Genomic DNA, 15,515 nt, shown 5'->3' on the forward strand with positions numbered 1-15,515 from the left:
ATGTATGCTGAATCGTTATGCTTGACAAAATTATGCAGCACTACACTGGCCTTTACGATTGTGTCTGCATTTGGAGGCAACAAATTAACTTGTACTTAAAATTCTCCACTAGATTTCCAAAGACATTCTCAATAACTCTCAGAGCTCCCAATCGTAAGTAGTTTTCCAGGGTACGCCCGCATCAAATATGGTCTTAAGGCAAAAGCTGAATTACCAACCATGTAACGGTTGCAGGTATAATTCGGAAGTCGACTGGGAGGAGGGAAGTTTTGTGCCACCAGTTAAAACTTTTCTACCAAAAGATGGGTCTGAAAACACCCCACCATCACTTTGACTTCCGTACGCACCGATGTCAACTGCGAAAAAAGTACAATTGGCGTCGTAAGTGGCCAGAAGAACTGTCGAATGATGTTTCTTAAAATTGTAGTATTCCGAACCAGCTCCTGGTGGGCACTAAATATTGATTTGTTTGTAATCAAAAGCACCAACATAATTGAGTTAATTCCACAAAGTTTCAAAGTCATGAGAATTGCGCTTCCAATCACTTTCTGTTTGTGGTTATAGATCGAAGGGCATATAGCAGGTCCAAAGAATATCGGCTGTTTCGTAAATGATGTTTGCAACAGTTGAATATTCCATACGAAAACCCTTCCTCATCTTTCTGCAGATTAAGCTTACCAACCAACGTCTTTCAGTCTGCTTTTCTTCTTGCTCCATAAGGTGTGTAACATACCCACAATAGGCTGTGTAAGCTACTTCCGAGACATTTTTAATTTTTTTCGATTTAAAAATTCATAATTTTTTAACTGCACGCTAAACGAAAACAAACTTTAAAAAAAAAATAACAACTGCTAATGACAGAAGTGTCATTTTAGAAATTTCAAAATAGAAATGTCAGTCAAAGCAACCTCGAAGCAGGCCCACTTAGCGCAAACGAAGCTGTGGCCAAAGCATATCTGTCATATACATATGTACTTAGTAGAAGTAGGAAGAAAGTTTTTCGGGACCCAGAAACTATGAGATGGATCTGTATATGATGTACTGCATCGATGTGCTCTGAATTGGTTTCTTTTATGTACACTAGATTGATACTTACACTAGGTAAACGCAGAAGAAGAATTGTCATCAAAATTTAACCCACCTTTATCAAATGTCTAGTCCAAAGACAATGTGAACTGAGAAAAAAAAATGGTTTAAGAACTTACTTTGTCAGATGTTAAATTCCAGTTTATACTTTTAAAACCGAAAATTGATAATGGAAAAATGAATATCACAAATCACCTCTTATGGAATGATCACACATTCGGTATCGCCAAAAAATTTTCACCCCATCTGATCTGGCTATAAACTACAAAGCTTTAATCCGTCCAAAGCTTGAATATAATTCGCATATCTGGGCAGGTGCCCACAAAACAAGTTTAAATCTCTTGGGTAGAATTCAAAAAAGGGCTTTAAAAATGATAGGCGACAGAACTATAATCGAAACATTTACATCGCTAGAACACTGTCGCAATGTTTCATGCCTTTCGTTACTTTATAGATATTTTTACAAACAATGTTCCACCCTTAAACAATTCAGCCGTAATACTCGCACTTCTAGGAATGCTCATCAGTTTACCCTTGAGCTCAATTTCGGGCGTACTGTCAAGTACAGAGATTCTTTCTTAAATCGCACATCGAGAATGGGAAATGCTTTGACCAACTCTGTTTTTCCCTCCCATTTTGATGTTCAGAACTTTAAGACCAATGTGCACCGGTATCTTCTTTTAAATCCTTCCCTATTTTCCTAACGCTCGCACTGTGTTTAAATATAAACATATAAAGGGTACTTATAACCCCTTGAGTGCTTGTGAATTAAAAAAAAAAATCCGGTACATTAGATTAATTACGATGAAAAACAAAGTTTGTGATAAGACAAAATTATTTGTCAGATTCATGAAGATAGGTATTTAGGTACATTAAAATTATAAAAGAGGTAAGGAGGTGACAACCCGATTTTTTTATTTAAAATAATTTTTAGGAAGTTTGAATATGGTAGTTAGTAGTAGGCACTGATAAGTTCAGAGTAAATGGTGTTCACAGCCCGAAAATGGCTAAAAAGGTGTTTACAAACTCTTTTAAAGGTGACAATTCTGTTAAAGGCTAGAGAAACTAAAACTAAGTACAGAATTTTTAATTCGTGCATTACTGTTCTTTTTTAAAGCACTGAACATATTTACTCTCATATTAAATATGTATTTATTTTATTGGAAAAAGGATAAACATGTGACTGGGCTGTGTAAACTATTTTTTAATTTTCGATAGACGCAATTATTTTTTCCCTTGAAAAAACCAATAATAATGACACATTGTAATAACAAGTCATTGAAATAGAAAATCACATACATGTTTTATATGCTATTCAATATGTACGTATATAGAAATATTATTTTTGTTATTATTATTAAAATATAAATTCAGGTGAAAATATCAATTATTATTGAATTTTAAATCAAATATTACGTTTCTCTACAATAAGTAAGCCGGTTCAATGACCAAACCATAAGGCTATATTAAATTAAATAATAATTATTATTTTGATTTGATGTATTTTAAATTGTTTTATTATGAGAATTAATATATTTTTTTGGTTTTGTTTGTAATAATTAAAAAAAAAAAAAACAAACAAACAAATGTTGCTATTTATGTTAAAAAAAAATAATAATAAAACAAAAACAATAATCAACCAGTGAAGTGAAAATAAAATCACGTTTTTAATTAAATCACTAAAAAGGGGATATGTCGTTTTTGTAGATACATATATTTTAAAGTAGATAGATATGTTTTTCGTAATTAGTATATTATACAAATATTTAGTTGTAATCATACAGGTGTGCTATTTTTATCACTTAACAAATACATCTTGTATAAAGAATTTATTTCAATAAACAATAAGGTCATTAAACTATCGGTTCCATAGCTATTTCAAACGGATGAACTACCTTAATTTAATATGGTCGAAGGGAACTTATAGATATCATAATCACAAAAATTTAACCTACACCAATGTCTAATTTATTAAGTTTTACAAAAAATATTAATTGCAACATTTGGAGTAAGCTAAATGAAATTGAAGTCAATGGCTCAAGTTTTTCAACAACTAAAACCAATTCTTAACAATTTTTTCATTCGAAATCGTCTCTAAAAATGAGTTATATAACGAGGATTGACTCTTTAATAATGAAAGCGATGTGAAGTATATACTTTAACGCTAAGGCATTGCTCAAACTTTAAAAACAGCAAAATGTTGTTTTTTTTAATCTTTTTAAGGTACACTTTATCGATTTGACGTTTTTATTTCAAAAACCAAAAGAGTCTGCTGAATTGTCTTGCTTAAAAGTTTATAGGTTTTCGTGTTGGGTGAGAAAGTTGCCAATTGAGTTATTCTTAAAAAATTTTAAATTCCCAATTCATATAAGAAAACAATTAAATTTAAAAATCTAGCTTTGTTAAATAGATTTTTAGTCGAAAACAAATGTTAACCAATTTTAGTAGCATTTCTTAAATTTTAAATTTGCGTACTTTTTTATGTAGATTTTATTTTTTATGAAAAAACGAACTGTTGAATTAAAAAAAAAAAACAACTGAATATCAAAAACTATATTATCTGTGAAATAAAAAAGATTGAAGACAATATTTTTAAATTTTTAAAAGCTATTTGAGTCGAAAGTAAATTTTTACCAACTTTTATTAATTTTTTGATTAGATTTTTATTTTTTGTAAGAAAACTGTCAAATCGATTTTGTTCAAAAGATTTCCAATTGTTGAAAACAATATCTTTTATAAGATAGAATAAGCTAAAAAACCATAATCCCAAATTTTTGAATATATACTTGAGTCAAAATCCAATTTTAAACCACTTTGAGAAATGTTTTTTTAGGTTTTAATTTGAAAAAAAACTGTTATAAATTGATTTTTTCAAAATTTTTCCAGATGTCAAAAACGTTATTTTTCGTTGCACAAAATTGTTTTGGGGATGGAATCACTTTATTCGTAAAATATTCGAGGTGACATTTTTTTTTGATTGATTAATTAAAAAAACCGGTAATTGGATTTTTTTTTCAAAAATATGTTTCTCTGTTATCACATTAAAATATAAAATACTAGCGGCCCGTCCCGGCTTCGCACGGGTAGACATAAATAAGTACAGATATTTAAATTATACTTATAAGCATGCTAATTAAAACGACAATGAAAAAAATTGTATGCTTATCTTAAAGCCTCCCTGTACACTACGTTGGCTGTAGTATTTGTAGGTGGCAACAAAACGTATTGATTTTCAGGAGATCCTACTCGAGAAAGCGCCACATACAATTGCCCGTGGGAAAAGCACTCTTTCCTTAAGTCTATACCAACTATGGAAAAAGTTTGTCCCTGGGATTTGTTTATTGTAAGGGCAAAGGATATTTTTAAAGGGAACTGTAACCGTTTAAAAGATATGGGCAAATCAGTTGGTATCATCGGGATCCGTGGAACATGTGCGAGCTGACCGGCCGCGGGACCCGTAATGATTGTTGCTACAATTACATTATCTCTTAATTCTTTGATCAAAAGTCTTGTACCATTACACATATTGGGAGGGCTTAAATTTCTTAAAAGCATAACAGGCGTACCTATTTTTAATTTTAGTTCATGGGGTGGCAAGCCAGCAGGATTGAGGGAATTTAAAAATTCCTGTGGGTAGTGCACTGTATCTTCGATGTTGCACACGGTGTCAACAGATTTGTAACATTTAAAATCACCTGGTACTTTTTCAATAATAATTTTGTTTATCTCATTTACTGAGTCGTTTCTGGGTGACAATATCGCTCTCGAACAGAGCCAATGGAAATTTCTTACTGTAAGATTGTTGATGTCGGGATAGATTTTGTCTATAAGAATTTCTAGACTGTGAACAGTTTGGGCCAATCCAATATCCAAAAGTACTTGGGAGCTGTTTGCAATTGGAGTAGTAAATTTTCCGTCTCCTAATTTAAGTATATTTTCTGAGAAATTACCACCGCGGTTATTGCATAAATGTGCTCTCATATTCGTGCGCAAATTGAGAGTTTTAATTGATAGCCACAAAGGTGATGATTTAAGGCACGCTTTAATAACGTCGGCACGTGTACCTTTTGTTACAACTGGTAGAGTTTGGCGAAAGTCTCCAGCGAAAACAAAAGTTACGCCACCCATCATATTGCATGAGTTTCTTATATCTTTTAATGTGCGGTCCACTGCTTCTACATGAGCTCTATGGCTCATGGTGCACTCATCCCAAATAATCAGCGACGTGTCCTGTAAGAGCTTTCCCAGTGGACCATTTTTACGGATTGAACATACAGACTGTTGATCTAAAGAAACAGTCAACGGTAATTTAAACGTAGAGTGAGCCGTTTTCCCATCATATAATAGGGTTGCAGCAATTCCTGACGATGCCACAGCCAGTGCTTTTCTTCCGGATAATCGTACTTTTGACAATACTAAATTGGCAAGAAAGGTTTTACCCGTGCCACCGGGCGCGTCCAAAAAAAAAAGTTGACCACTGTTATTTTCCACACTTTCAATTATAGCATCGTACGCTATTTTTTGATCTGCCACTAACTTGGGTACATTTGAATTGACAAATTCTGACAACTCGTTAACATCATAATATACGGCACGGTATGGCATCAACTACATTTTGTGAGCGATTCGAAGAAGGTAATCCAAAGTCTCTTAAACTTTTGTCATTTAATTCTAAAAGTTTGTTTTCGATTTGTATCAAACCTTTGTTATATACATCATAATCGGAACCTTGTTCTTGGGCTATATGTCTGATGTCTTCACACAAATCATCTTTAAACGTGTCCCATAATTTGAGAGGTTCCGAGGGAAAACAAAATAATAATATTACCACAAACAACTCTCTCAGCCTTAACGGACATTGAGAAATCGAAGCTTCTCTCAAAGTAGTTTCCCATTGGTTATCATCTTCTAGCAAACCCCTTTCTCGGCAAGCGGCTTGGTAAGTTTCTTTAACAACTCCGTCAACGGTTTTTAAATCTTGGAACGATGTTGGGCCACGTACATGATGAAGCAGTATCCTGAGATAAAAACACTCTGACTGGGAAGGATGAACGCTGTATACTCTTCCCAGTGCCGCATCTTTTTTTATACCGGGATGTCCAACTACTTCTTGGCCACGTTTCCTTCTAGAAAATTTATTGTTAGCCCATGTATAATAATGAGGAACTTCGTGATAGAGTAGTGTTTTAGCAAAACCATCACTGTGGCATAGGTCAAAAAACGCCGTAAGTGTCGTTTTTGGTGGATTTTGCGCTATATTTTGCATATTTTCCGCTGAGAAGTACACTCGTTGTCCATTCTCTAGGTGTACTGCTAGGTGTACTACGGTAGGGTGTCTGTCATGTATAGGAAACTCTAATATCCTCCACACTGCTTCAGATGTACTTATGTACCGGCCGTTCAAATAATTTTCAACTTCATCGTGAGCATTTCTGACACTGAAAGTTGCTTGATCCGATCCTTTGTTAATGTATTTACATATGTATTTTATGGCTTGTACGGAATGACAATATTCAACATTAATATGAGCATTAAAAGATCGACATAGTATTGGGGTATATGGAACGATCCATCTGTTGTCTATATTAACCGTACGCCCTCGGACATTCAATGCAGCAATCTGCCCTCCGTTGTCGATATCGCGTCGTCGATAAACGGGATACCCATCCTCCCCGGTCTGTGTTTCAGTCACGAAACGTCGTGTATATTTTTTTGTACATATCCCATTTTTCATGCACAGAGAAGTCAAATTTTCTTGTCCACATGGTCCATGTACCATATTCTTTGTGACTATCTCAAATAATACTGGGTCTTCGTCTTTATTAGGTAGTTCGGCAACTATTATTTTATCAATTTCATCGGGTTGTACTTTTGAGTTCAACCAAAGCAACATATGACAATGCGGCAATCCTCTTTTTTGCCACTCAACAGTAAGCATATAACATTTAACCGGCCCAAAAATCGCGTCTTTTGTTAATATTTTTATCATTTTCTTCATTTTTAAGTGAAACACTCGAGCTATGATGTCATGCCGGTCGAAAGACCGTTGACCGGGAAAAAGTTCCAGTTTTATTTCATGCCAATCTGGATTACAGGTGAAAGTTATGAAAAGATCTGGCCTTCCATAATTGCGCACGTATGTCATTGCATCTTGTGTCTTTTCGTGGAGATACCTTGGAGACCCAGTAAATGATGACGGCAAGATGACATGCTGTCCGATATTAGCTGCAATTACCCTTGCGTCTTGGTTTAAAGCATCCCTTAAATGAATATAGTCATCCGCTCTAAGCTTTTGTTGGTTTCGGTAAACAAAATTTAACCTTTCGGAAATCATCTTCGCCATCATATCCACACAATATTGATTAAACAAATCTTTGTAATAATGGAGTGCATTAAAACAGTTGGCCCTAATCATTAAACGGTATGCATAATATTGCATACATGACACAGTCTTATTTCTTGAGGAATTCTGCTGAGGAATAGTTAAATAATATCCATCGTCTCCTGATGCAAACATCAACGGATATTGTAGCGGATCATATGCTCGATGTAATTCCGACACTCGTTTTAGTTGTCCGTCTCTACCGTGCAGTACTATATCCCTGGGTCCTTTGTCTTCATCGACCAAGAGAACGGCCACTTCATTTATTGAAGGGGCGTTATATCTTCCTCTGTGTTCTGTATGGGGTGTGCGATCAGAGTAAATGATCAATTTCAAACTGTCGGGGGTATTGAGTTCAATACTATGTTTAAAACTTCGTATGTAAACATTGTGGCTATTCAACATGGTCTGCAATTCGTTTATCAAATTTAGTTTTAGCATGGGAGCCGTGTTTGATCGCAATGATAGTTGATCAGCATCGGAAATAAAATATATCTGCAAAAATTGAGAAATTTGTCCTGATGGCGGTAAAAGGCTACCTATGAGATGATAAACTTGTCCTTAGACCTTAAAGGTAGGCATAAAATGACCCTCCTTAATTTCTTTTGCCCCAAAGGAAGTCATTTGAAAAAGGCTATTGTATCTACGTACGTTATTCAAAAAATGCGCGGATAGTATATGATTATTTGTCAAAAGACTTTTAATTGGTTCTGGTGGCTCATCAATGTTAGGGAGAACAACCTTTCCAGATGCACAGCACATACCTTTCGCTTCCTCAGCCCATTTTTTAGCGAAACATATCGGACACATCTTATTCATTGCTCCGATTTGGATGCTGTTTTGATGAGCATATTTAATTTGAGGATCGTAACTAAATGCCGACCTATTACTATGCGCTAAAATTCTATTGCGCATCCTAGCTCTTAACGACCGTTGTCTATCTCGCTGTGTCAAAAGCCGCTGCGAGCGTTCAGTGCTAGATTCCCGTGCACGCGTTCGCGAGTTCCTAGCTCTATTTTCTTCAAGTCGCTGAGAGCGCTCAGCACTTGACTGTCGTTCGTATGTTGCATTTTGTTCTGCAAGACGAATTGAACGTTCGACGCTTAATTCTCTGGCTCGCGATTGGCAAGCGTACACTCTCATAATTTCCAGACGATCTGCATTTTCAGAAGAAGACTCTCCAATACGACGAACTTTTACTAATCTCGCTTGGGAACTATTCTTAGATAGCTGCGACCTTCTTCTTCTAGGCATATTGCTATGAAGGATATTTATTTTAAATAATAATAACAAAGAAATTATTCAAGTTCAAAGAGATATTTCTGAAAAGAACTTTGAGAAATATGAAAAAGTGTGATAAATACTAAAATTAAGTAGCTCTGAAAAGAACTTTTGAAGTGAAGCATACAAATGTGTTTAAAAAACTCTAAATCTTCAATGTCGCTTGCGTCCACTGCGTAAGGAGCCGACAGCGCAAATGAGAGTATATTTAATAATGAGCAGAGACACTCTCCACGTTTTCCTTCTGAGTTCATGTTTTAAATTACCCCTATGTCACACAAACACGAGAAATAGATGGTAGTAAGAATAGTTACAGTGTAAAAGAGAAGGAAGAAAAAGAGTTACAATTCCTATTCCAGCCCTAATTGCATTTTAGTGTTACCAGCTGTTTTAAATACGTACGCAAGAAGTAAAAAGTACTGTTTCTTATACTACGCTAAACATAACTTTTTTATGTTTTTAGAAGAACAAAAATAAAGATGAAGTTGCAATTTTCATATTTCAAAACAATACATTTATTTAAAAAATACATAAGAGGTATTTTAATTTATAAAATAAAAAAATGACACAAAAAATAAAAGAAGAGCAGAGGCTGGTCACATTCAATCAATGAACAGCACGGAAAAAACCATACACACACATGCGATCACATTGGATCGCCTTTAAAAATCCATTATGAAAAAAGACCTCATTTATGTATCATACTATCGAAGGTGTATGTGCTGGTGTTGGGAAAACCGATTGTGTATCTTTCTAACATTAGCTATGTCAGGTAAGGATTAAAATGGATATATTTGACCTGTTTTCACTTATAATAACTTTTTGTTTTGTTTTATTGTTCATAGCGTATGCGATGAAAGACATTTTATGGCTAATTTTTTTACACCTTCGGTTGGTTTTAATAGGAATTTGTAAAGATTTCTATAGTAATCTAGTACTAAATATAGCCTATGTTACTCAGTGATAATGTAGCTTTCTAATGAAAAAAGAATTATTAAAATCGGTCCAGTACTTTTTGAGTTTATTCGTAACATACAAAATACAAATCTTTCCTCTTTATAATATTAGTAGATAAAACTTAATTCAAGTTTCTACCGTTATTGGATCGTGAGATATTTTGGGTTAACCAAAATGTTCAACTTTTTTAACTTTCCATAGGAAGTTATTGTAATTTGTCCGATTTGTCAAATTGAAAATTTTGACATTTCTCGACGTTTCAAGGTCCCTAGAGTCGAAATTAAATATTTTTAGAAAGATGAATGTGCGTTTGTACGTTCGTCCGTTCACGTCGTTTATTTCGTCGTCCATAGAGCTCAAGAACCAGAAGTGATATCGTTAAGAAAGATTCAGAAAGGGCTCTCAAGAAAAATGCCCGGGTGTTTTTTTTTTTAACAAAAGCAGTTTGAAAAAGGTGACAATTTTGGTTAACCCTAAATATCTTACGAACCAAAAATGCTAGAGACTTGATTTAAATTTTATACAATATATTGTAATGTGATATCAAAGAAGCATATTTTTTTGAAAAAATCCATTTAACCGTTTTTTTATAAATCAAAAAAACTGAAAAAAAATGTGTCACCTCCAAAATTTTACGACTAAAATATGATTTCATCTCCAAAAACAATTTTGTGCAACGAAGAATACATCTTATAAAATTTAGAGAAAAATCGAATTGACAGTTTTTTTATAAAAAATAAAAACTTTAAAAAAAAATATTACTCAGAGTAATAATAATAAAAATAGAATATTGATTCAAATATCTTTCCAAAGCTTGAAATTTAGGCTTTAAACATATTTTAACTTATAAGAAATATTGTTTTCAACATTCGGTAAAATTTTGAAAAAAATCGAATTGACAGTTTTTTTTACAAAAAATAAAATTTAAAAAAAAAAAACAATAATAAATCTTGATTAAAAATTTACTTTCGACTCAAATAGCTTTTCAAAAATTAAAAATATTGGCTTCAAACTTATCTTATTTCACAGAAAACATTGTTTTCGATATTCAGTTGTTTTTATGTAAAAATCCAACAGTCCGTTTTTTCATAAAAAATAAAAATATATGTGGGTCGCATCCCAGCCTTTTTTTTAAATTGCTATTGTAAAAAAAACACCAACCCAGTTTTTTAAGAGTCCTTTCTGTATCTTTCTGCATTATTATTTGTTTAACAACATTTATTTGAAGTCAATATTTCCACTTATTCTTAAACAACTATGAGCACTTGTTACGGTTTTATTTAGCTTTACTAGCTCACAAAGTGTTGTAAAAGTAATATGATTACTTTATTTAATGCAGATTACCAAAGTTTCAAAATAAAAGACGTCCAGTTCGTTTGATAGTTTACAGAGAAGAGAGAGATTTATTCATAATAATTTGACATTTGTTATTACCTACTCCGAATCTATAACTTTAAGGCTATGTACACAATGGTGAAATAAATTGGAACACTACTAACCAAAATTATGTTACAACACAAAGTAATTTAATACGCACTAAACCAAAATAGTAATAACAAATAACTATTAACGAATGTATTCACTCAATTTTATCCTTTAGTATTTTCTCTTTGGTTTAAAAAGTGCAATATCCCTTTCCGACTTAACCCTCTTTGAGAGATCGAAGGTTACAGGTCTTCCTAATTAACCAAAAAGGAAGTAGAAAAGGTTGTCTTACTCCCCTCTTACGATAGGCCGGCAAGCTTCGCTGGGTGAGCGAATAAACGTGGTCTTATTTCTTTTTTATTCTACTTTGGATTTAGTTAATAATTTTTGTCGCCGGTACGCTCAACTTGACTTTTAATCACCGACTTTTTAATTAACTAAAATTTCAACTTTACATTCTTGTTCGTTTCTTTTAACAATTTTCAAAAAAACGACAAAAAAATGGTTTAACAAAAATTGAAGCAAGCCACCTGCCCTGCGGCATTTCGATTCCAATAATCCTGGTGCTGTATTCTTGCTTCCTTTTGTTACGCAATTCTATTAACGCATAGAAACAAAATATTATTATAAAAAAAACGAATCGTAGTATAGATATACATCTTTCTTACTAGAACTAGTGTTGGCAGATGGGAAATTTGAAGAGACGTTGATGTTGATCATCAAAGCACAGGTTTGGGTTCTAATAATTCTAATGTGGCGAATTCATATTTTTTTTTTAATAACTTAATTAATATTTACAAACAAAAAACAACACGTATACGCCTAAGTGACTTCGTCTTGTTTTCTTATTATTATGTTATTATTTAATATTATGTTATTGTTTAATAACATGTTATTATTGATAACATGTACGTAAGCATTCTCTACACACTACAAAACAACACCAGTTACACTCCTCTTCCAATACCAAACAATACGAACAATATTTTGATAAGTCGACCGCCCGGCCCCAACATAAATAAAAAAGATTGTGAAAAATTGGTTTGGGAGCACCAGGTTACGTCAAACGGCAAATCATTTTCTGCTTACAAAATTGCTCGTTAGTTAAGCTGGAAAAGTGAATTGGTTAATTTTTTTAAAATAAGGTGATGCTACAGTCCGTTGCGATGTAGGCTCTACTGACTTAAAACTCTCAACCATTCCTGTGTACGAGTACTATTGTCAGGGATAGAGGGGACCCACAGTTTAAAACCGAATCCAAACGGTTTGTTTCAGCAAACACTTTTCTTGAAAAAAATTACTCTTGAAGAATTTGTCAATTCCTCGAAGGAGGCAGTACCCGTTTTAGTTGGCACAGTGAGCGTTTGAACCCTAGACCTCTGGCATGACAGTCCAACGCAGTACCTATCACTCCACTGGTACACGAAATTGCTTAAAGATGAGTTAAAAAAAGGAAACATAAGGTACGGATTTGAACCATGACCACTCGATCCGCAATGAATTGCTCAACCACAGCCTACAAAAAAAACGTACAAATGTGCTTGATCACTGTCAATTAGATTTATCTAAAATACAAACATGACTTAATGATAACAAAAAAAAAGTTGCATAAGATATAATAACACTGATATTGTTTTTTTGTATATATTTTTATTTAAAAAAATTGTCACTTTAATTTGACTTATATTTTTATTAGATGTCAAAAACAACATTCTTTGATTGGTAACATGATGTTGGAGGCATGGTATATAATTTTTTGTTTGGTAAATATTCCATTATACAAACACCACAGGTTTTCTTAAAAATCTACACTGTCTAACAACTTCTCCTTGAACCTCCCCACACTTAATACAAGGTACCTAGTGCCTTTACTATAGATTTGGTCTCAATCCTAGTTTAGCCTTCTTGTTCCATAGGGGTTTTAAATTGCAGCGGTAAGGCTTTTGCACCCCGTGGCGGTCATTTTGTTTTGTTTGTTCACATCTGTCAAATCATTTGTTTATTATTTAAACAGCACGTTCAAAAGATGAAACTTTATTATCAAAATGAGTGTTGCACGCATTGCGCCCTTTACGGTAGACGTGGTGGAACTCCAAAGTTGACTCTTCCAAATTTGAGACGACCGGTTCAATAAACAATCACCCACCGTACGTTCAAAGAACGCTAGATCTGCTGAGAATATTGCCGCAGTCTGTGATAGCGTACAGCCTTTGTATATAAAAACCAGTTTTCATATACAATATGGTACAGCAGAACCCGAGGCAGTCTATTCCTCGCCGTGCACAAGAACTCGGCCTTCTTAAACTTGACTTGACTTGACCGTGACTTAGGCTTAAGCCCGTGCAAGGTACAACTGACCCAGGAGCTCAAAGTTCATGACCGTAGACAACGCCGTTTTTTCGCTGACTGGGCTTCGAATCGTTTGAAAGATAACCCAAATTTAGGCCCAAAAATCTTTAGTTACGAGGCAAATTTTTCGATTAATAGCTGTGCTAACATCCAAAATTGCCATACATGGGACCACACCAACCTACGCGAGGTTCACCAGGTGATAAAACATCCTCAAAATGTTACTGTTTGGTGTGGATTTTGAGCCAGTGCGGCGACGTAGGTTAGGTTAGGTTGGAGTGGCTGTACAGATATCATTGACACACGTAGACCTCAAGGGTCCATTGTGATACCACTAATGAGGTTACTCATGGAAGAGTAATGAATTTAAACAAACCATTTTGTACTTTTAATAAAGTTAGAGAGACGTTTTGTGTCAATCGTTGCCAGTTCACTGGTGTTATCGAAGAAGGCATTACCGAGAAAGTAATTCCTTTTAATGGAGAGTGCTGGACATGTACATAGAAGGTGTTGGACTGTTTCCTCTTCCTCCTCGTCCATGCAGCTTCTACAGAAGTCATTTGTGTAGACCCCTAGCCTCAGAGCATGTCTTCCTATGAGCCAGTGTCCCGTTATTACTCCAATTGTAGAGCTTATACTTTGTCTGCTCAGTGATATCAAGCTTTTTGACCGTTTTAAGTCAATACTGGTGCGGCGGCGCGCGTGATTGGTCCCTACTTTTTTGAAAATACTTTAGTTCCTTTTTCTTGAAATACGTCGTACGTATACAAAGATCTATTTGGAAGTTTTAACAGTGAGAGCGAGAGCTAAATTTGGGAAAACAAGAATCATATGGGCGAGTATACATATTCTACGAGCTCATGCACAAGACATATGAGCAGCACCCGGGCTACGACATTAACATTTTTTTTGAAGATTGCAACCTTAAACTGGAAAAAGCAAACATCTTAATATCCACATGAAGACATAGAAAACTCTTGATTAATCAACTGTCAACCAGTTCACATTGCGGTCGACATCCGTCACTTCGCCAACGTTCCGAGGGCTCAACATTGACTCAAACCACTACGGATATTCCGATTTAAGCCAAAAAAAAGAAGTATTGTGAGAAGATCTTAAGAAGTCCTAGCCTACCTGCATCAAGCATTGAAAATCAGTCGCAACATTGCCTAACAGTCATAAGAAATACCATCCATGAAGCGCCAGATTTCAAACGTCCACCGCAGAGAAACCCCTATTTTAACAACGTACGCAGCTAAACAACAGGCATACAAAGTGGCACTGTACATAAAGACCTGAGCTGCTCACGAGCTCTACAGAAGAGTAGTAAGAAGTAACCGCTTCTTAAAGGAAAAATTAGAAGCGCGAGATCGAGGATAAAGAGGGATGTCATAACAGGAATCAGGCTCGTAAATTTTACTAAAAGGTGCAAACAAAAAACTTTTCAAGGGTACCAGCTTTGAAACGAAAACCTGTAAGGACGATCATGGGAACATCATAGGAGAACCGCAGTCTATGTTAAGAATATGGAGAAACCACTTCTGCAAATTATATAACGGTGATGATGAATCAAATTCCTATGTAACTCGACGAACTGAAGATAGCTATATCGAAACTGAAGTCTAAACCAGCTGCTTGATCTCACATCAATGCTGCCGAATTATTCAAAACAGTAAGCGATGACTTGGTAAGGAGTTTTCACGAACTCGTTTGAAAAATGTGGTCGATAGAAAGTATGCTCAATGAGTTTAATCTCTATGAACCCTTACAAATTGCACCAACAATAGAAAGCATCAGTCTCCTAAACATTGGTAAAAGATTTTTTCTGCCGTACTATGTGAACGTCTGAAGTCATTCGTCAATAGGTCCATATCAGCGTGCCTTCAGACCAGGAAAGTCTACTATTGACCAAGTATTTACATTAACACTGATCTAGCCAGAATAGTAAGGTCACAGCCCAGAAAGTCTTTGAGTCCAATTACTAGGGAATGCTTAGTAGAGAAGGACCGCTACTCAGGTGACGCATTTAGATGAA

General features: G+C 34.6%; 1 protein-coding gene across 1 annotated transcript; it reads right to left on the minus strand.

Moving 5' to 3' along the window:
- Window positions 1-210: 210 nt before the first annotated feature.
- Window positions 211-8,722, minus strand: LOC129940040 (uncharacterized). The gene is made up of 4 exons (XM_056048266.1): window positions 8,120-8,722; window positions 5,677-7,876; window positions 4,879-5,372; window positions 211-453 (listed from the first exon to the last, which is right to left on the minus strand). The coding sequence occupies exons 1-4, from the start codon at window positions 8,720-8,722 to the stop codon at window positions 211-213; spliced, it is 3,540 nt and encodes a 1,179-aa protein (XP_055904241.1).
- Between the last annotated feature and the right edge of the window lie 6,793 nt (window positions 8,723-15,515).

The sequence above is a fragment of the Eupeodes corollae genome, chromosome 1 (assembly GCF_945859685.1).
Source record: "Eupeodes corollae chromosome 1, idEupCoro1.1, whole genome shotgun sequence".
Classification (NCBI taxonomy): domain Eukaryota; kingdom Metazoa; phylum Arthropoda; class Insecta; order Diptera; family Syrphidae; genus Eupeodes; species Eupeodes corollae.

What these genes read in the sequence shown, in the direction of transcription:
- LOC129940040 (XM_056048266.1), bottom strand. Translation starts at nt 8,722, where the DNA reads ATGCCTAGAAGAAGAAGGTCGCAGCTATCTAAGAATAGTTCCCAAGCG. An exon ending in CCGCGCATTTTTTGAATAAC is followed by an intron (nt 7,877 to 8,119) that starts GTACGTAGATAC and finishes AACGAATTGCAG; the next exon opens with ACCATGTTGAATAGCCACAA. An exon ending in AGTTGATGCCATACCGTGCC is followed by an intron (nt 5,373 to 5,676) that starts GTATATTATGAT and finishes CTGTTTCTTTAG; the next exon opens with ATCAACAGTCTGTATGTTCA.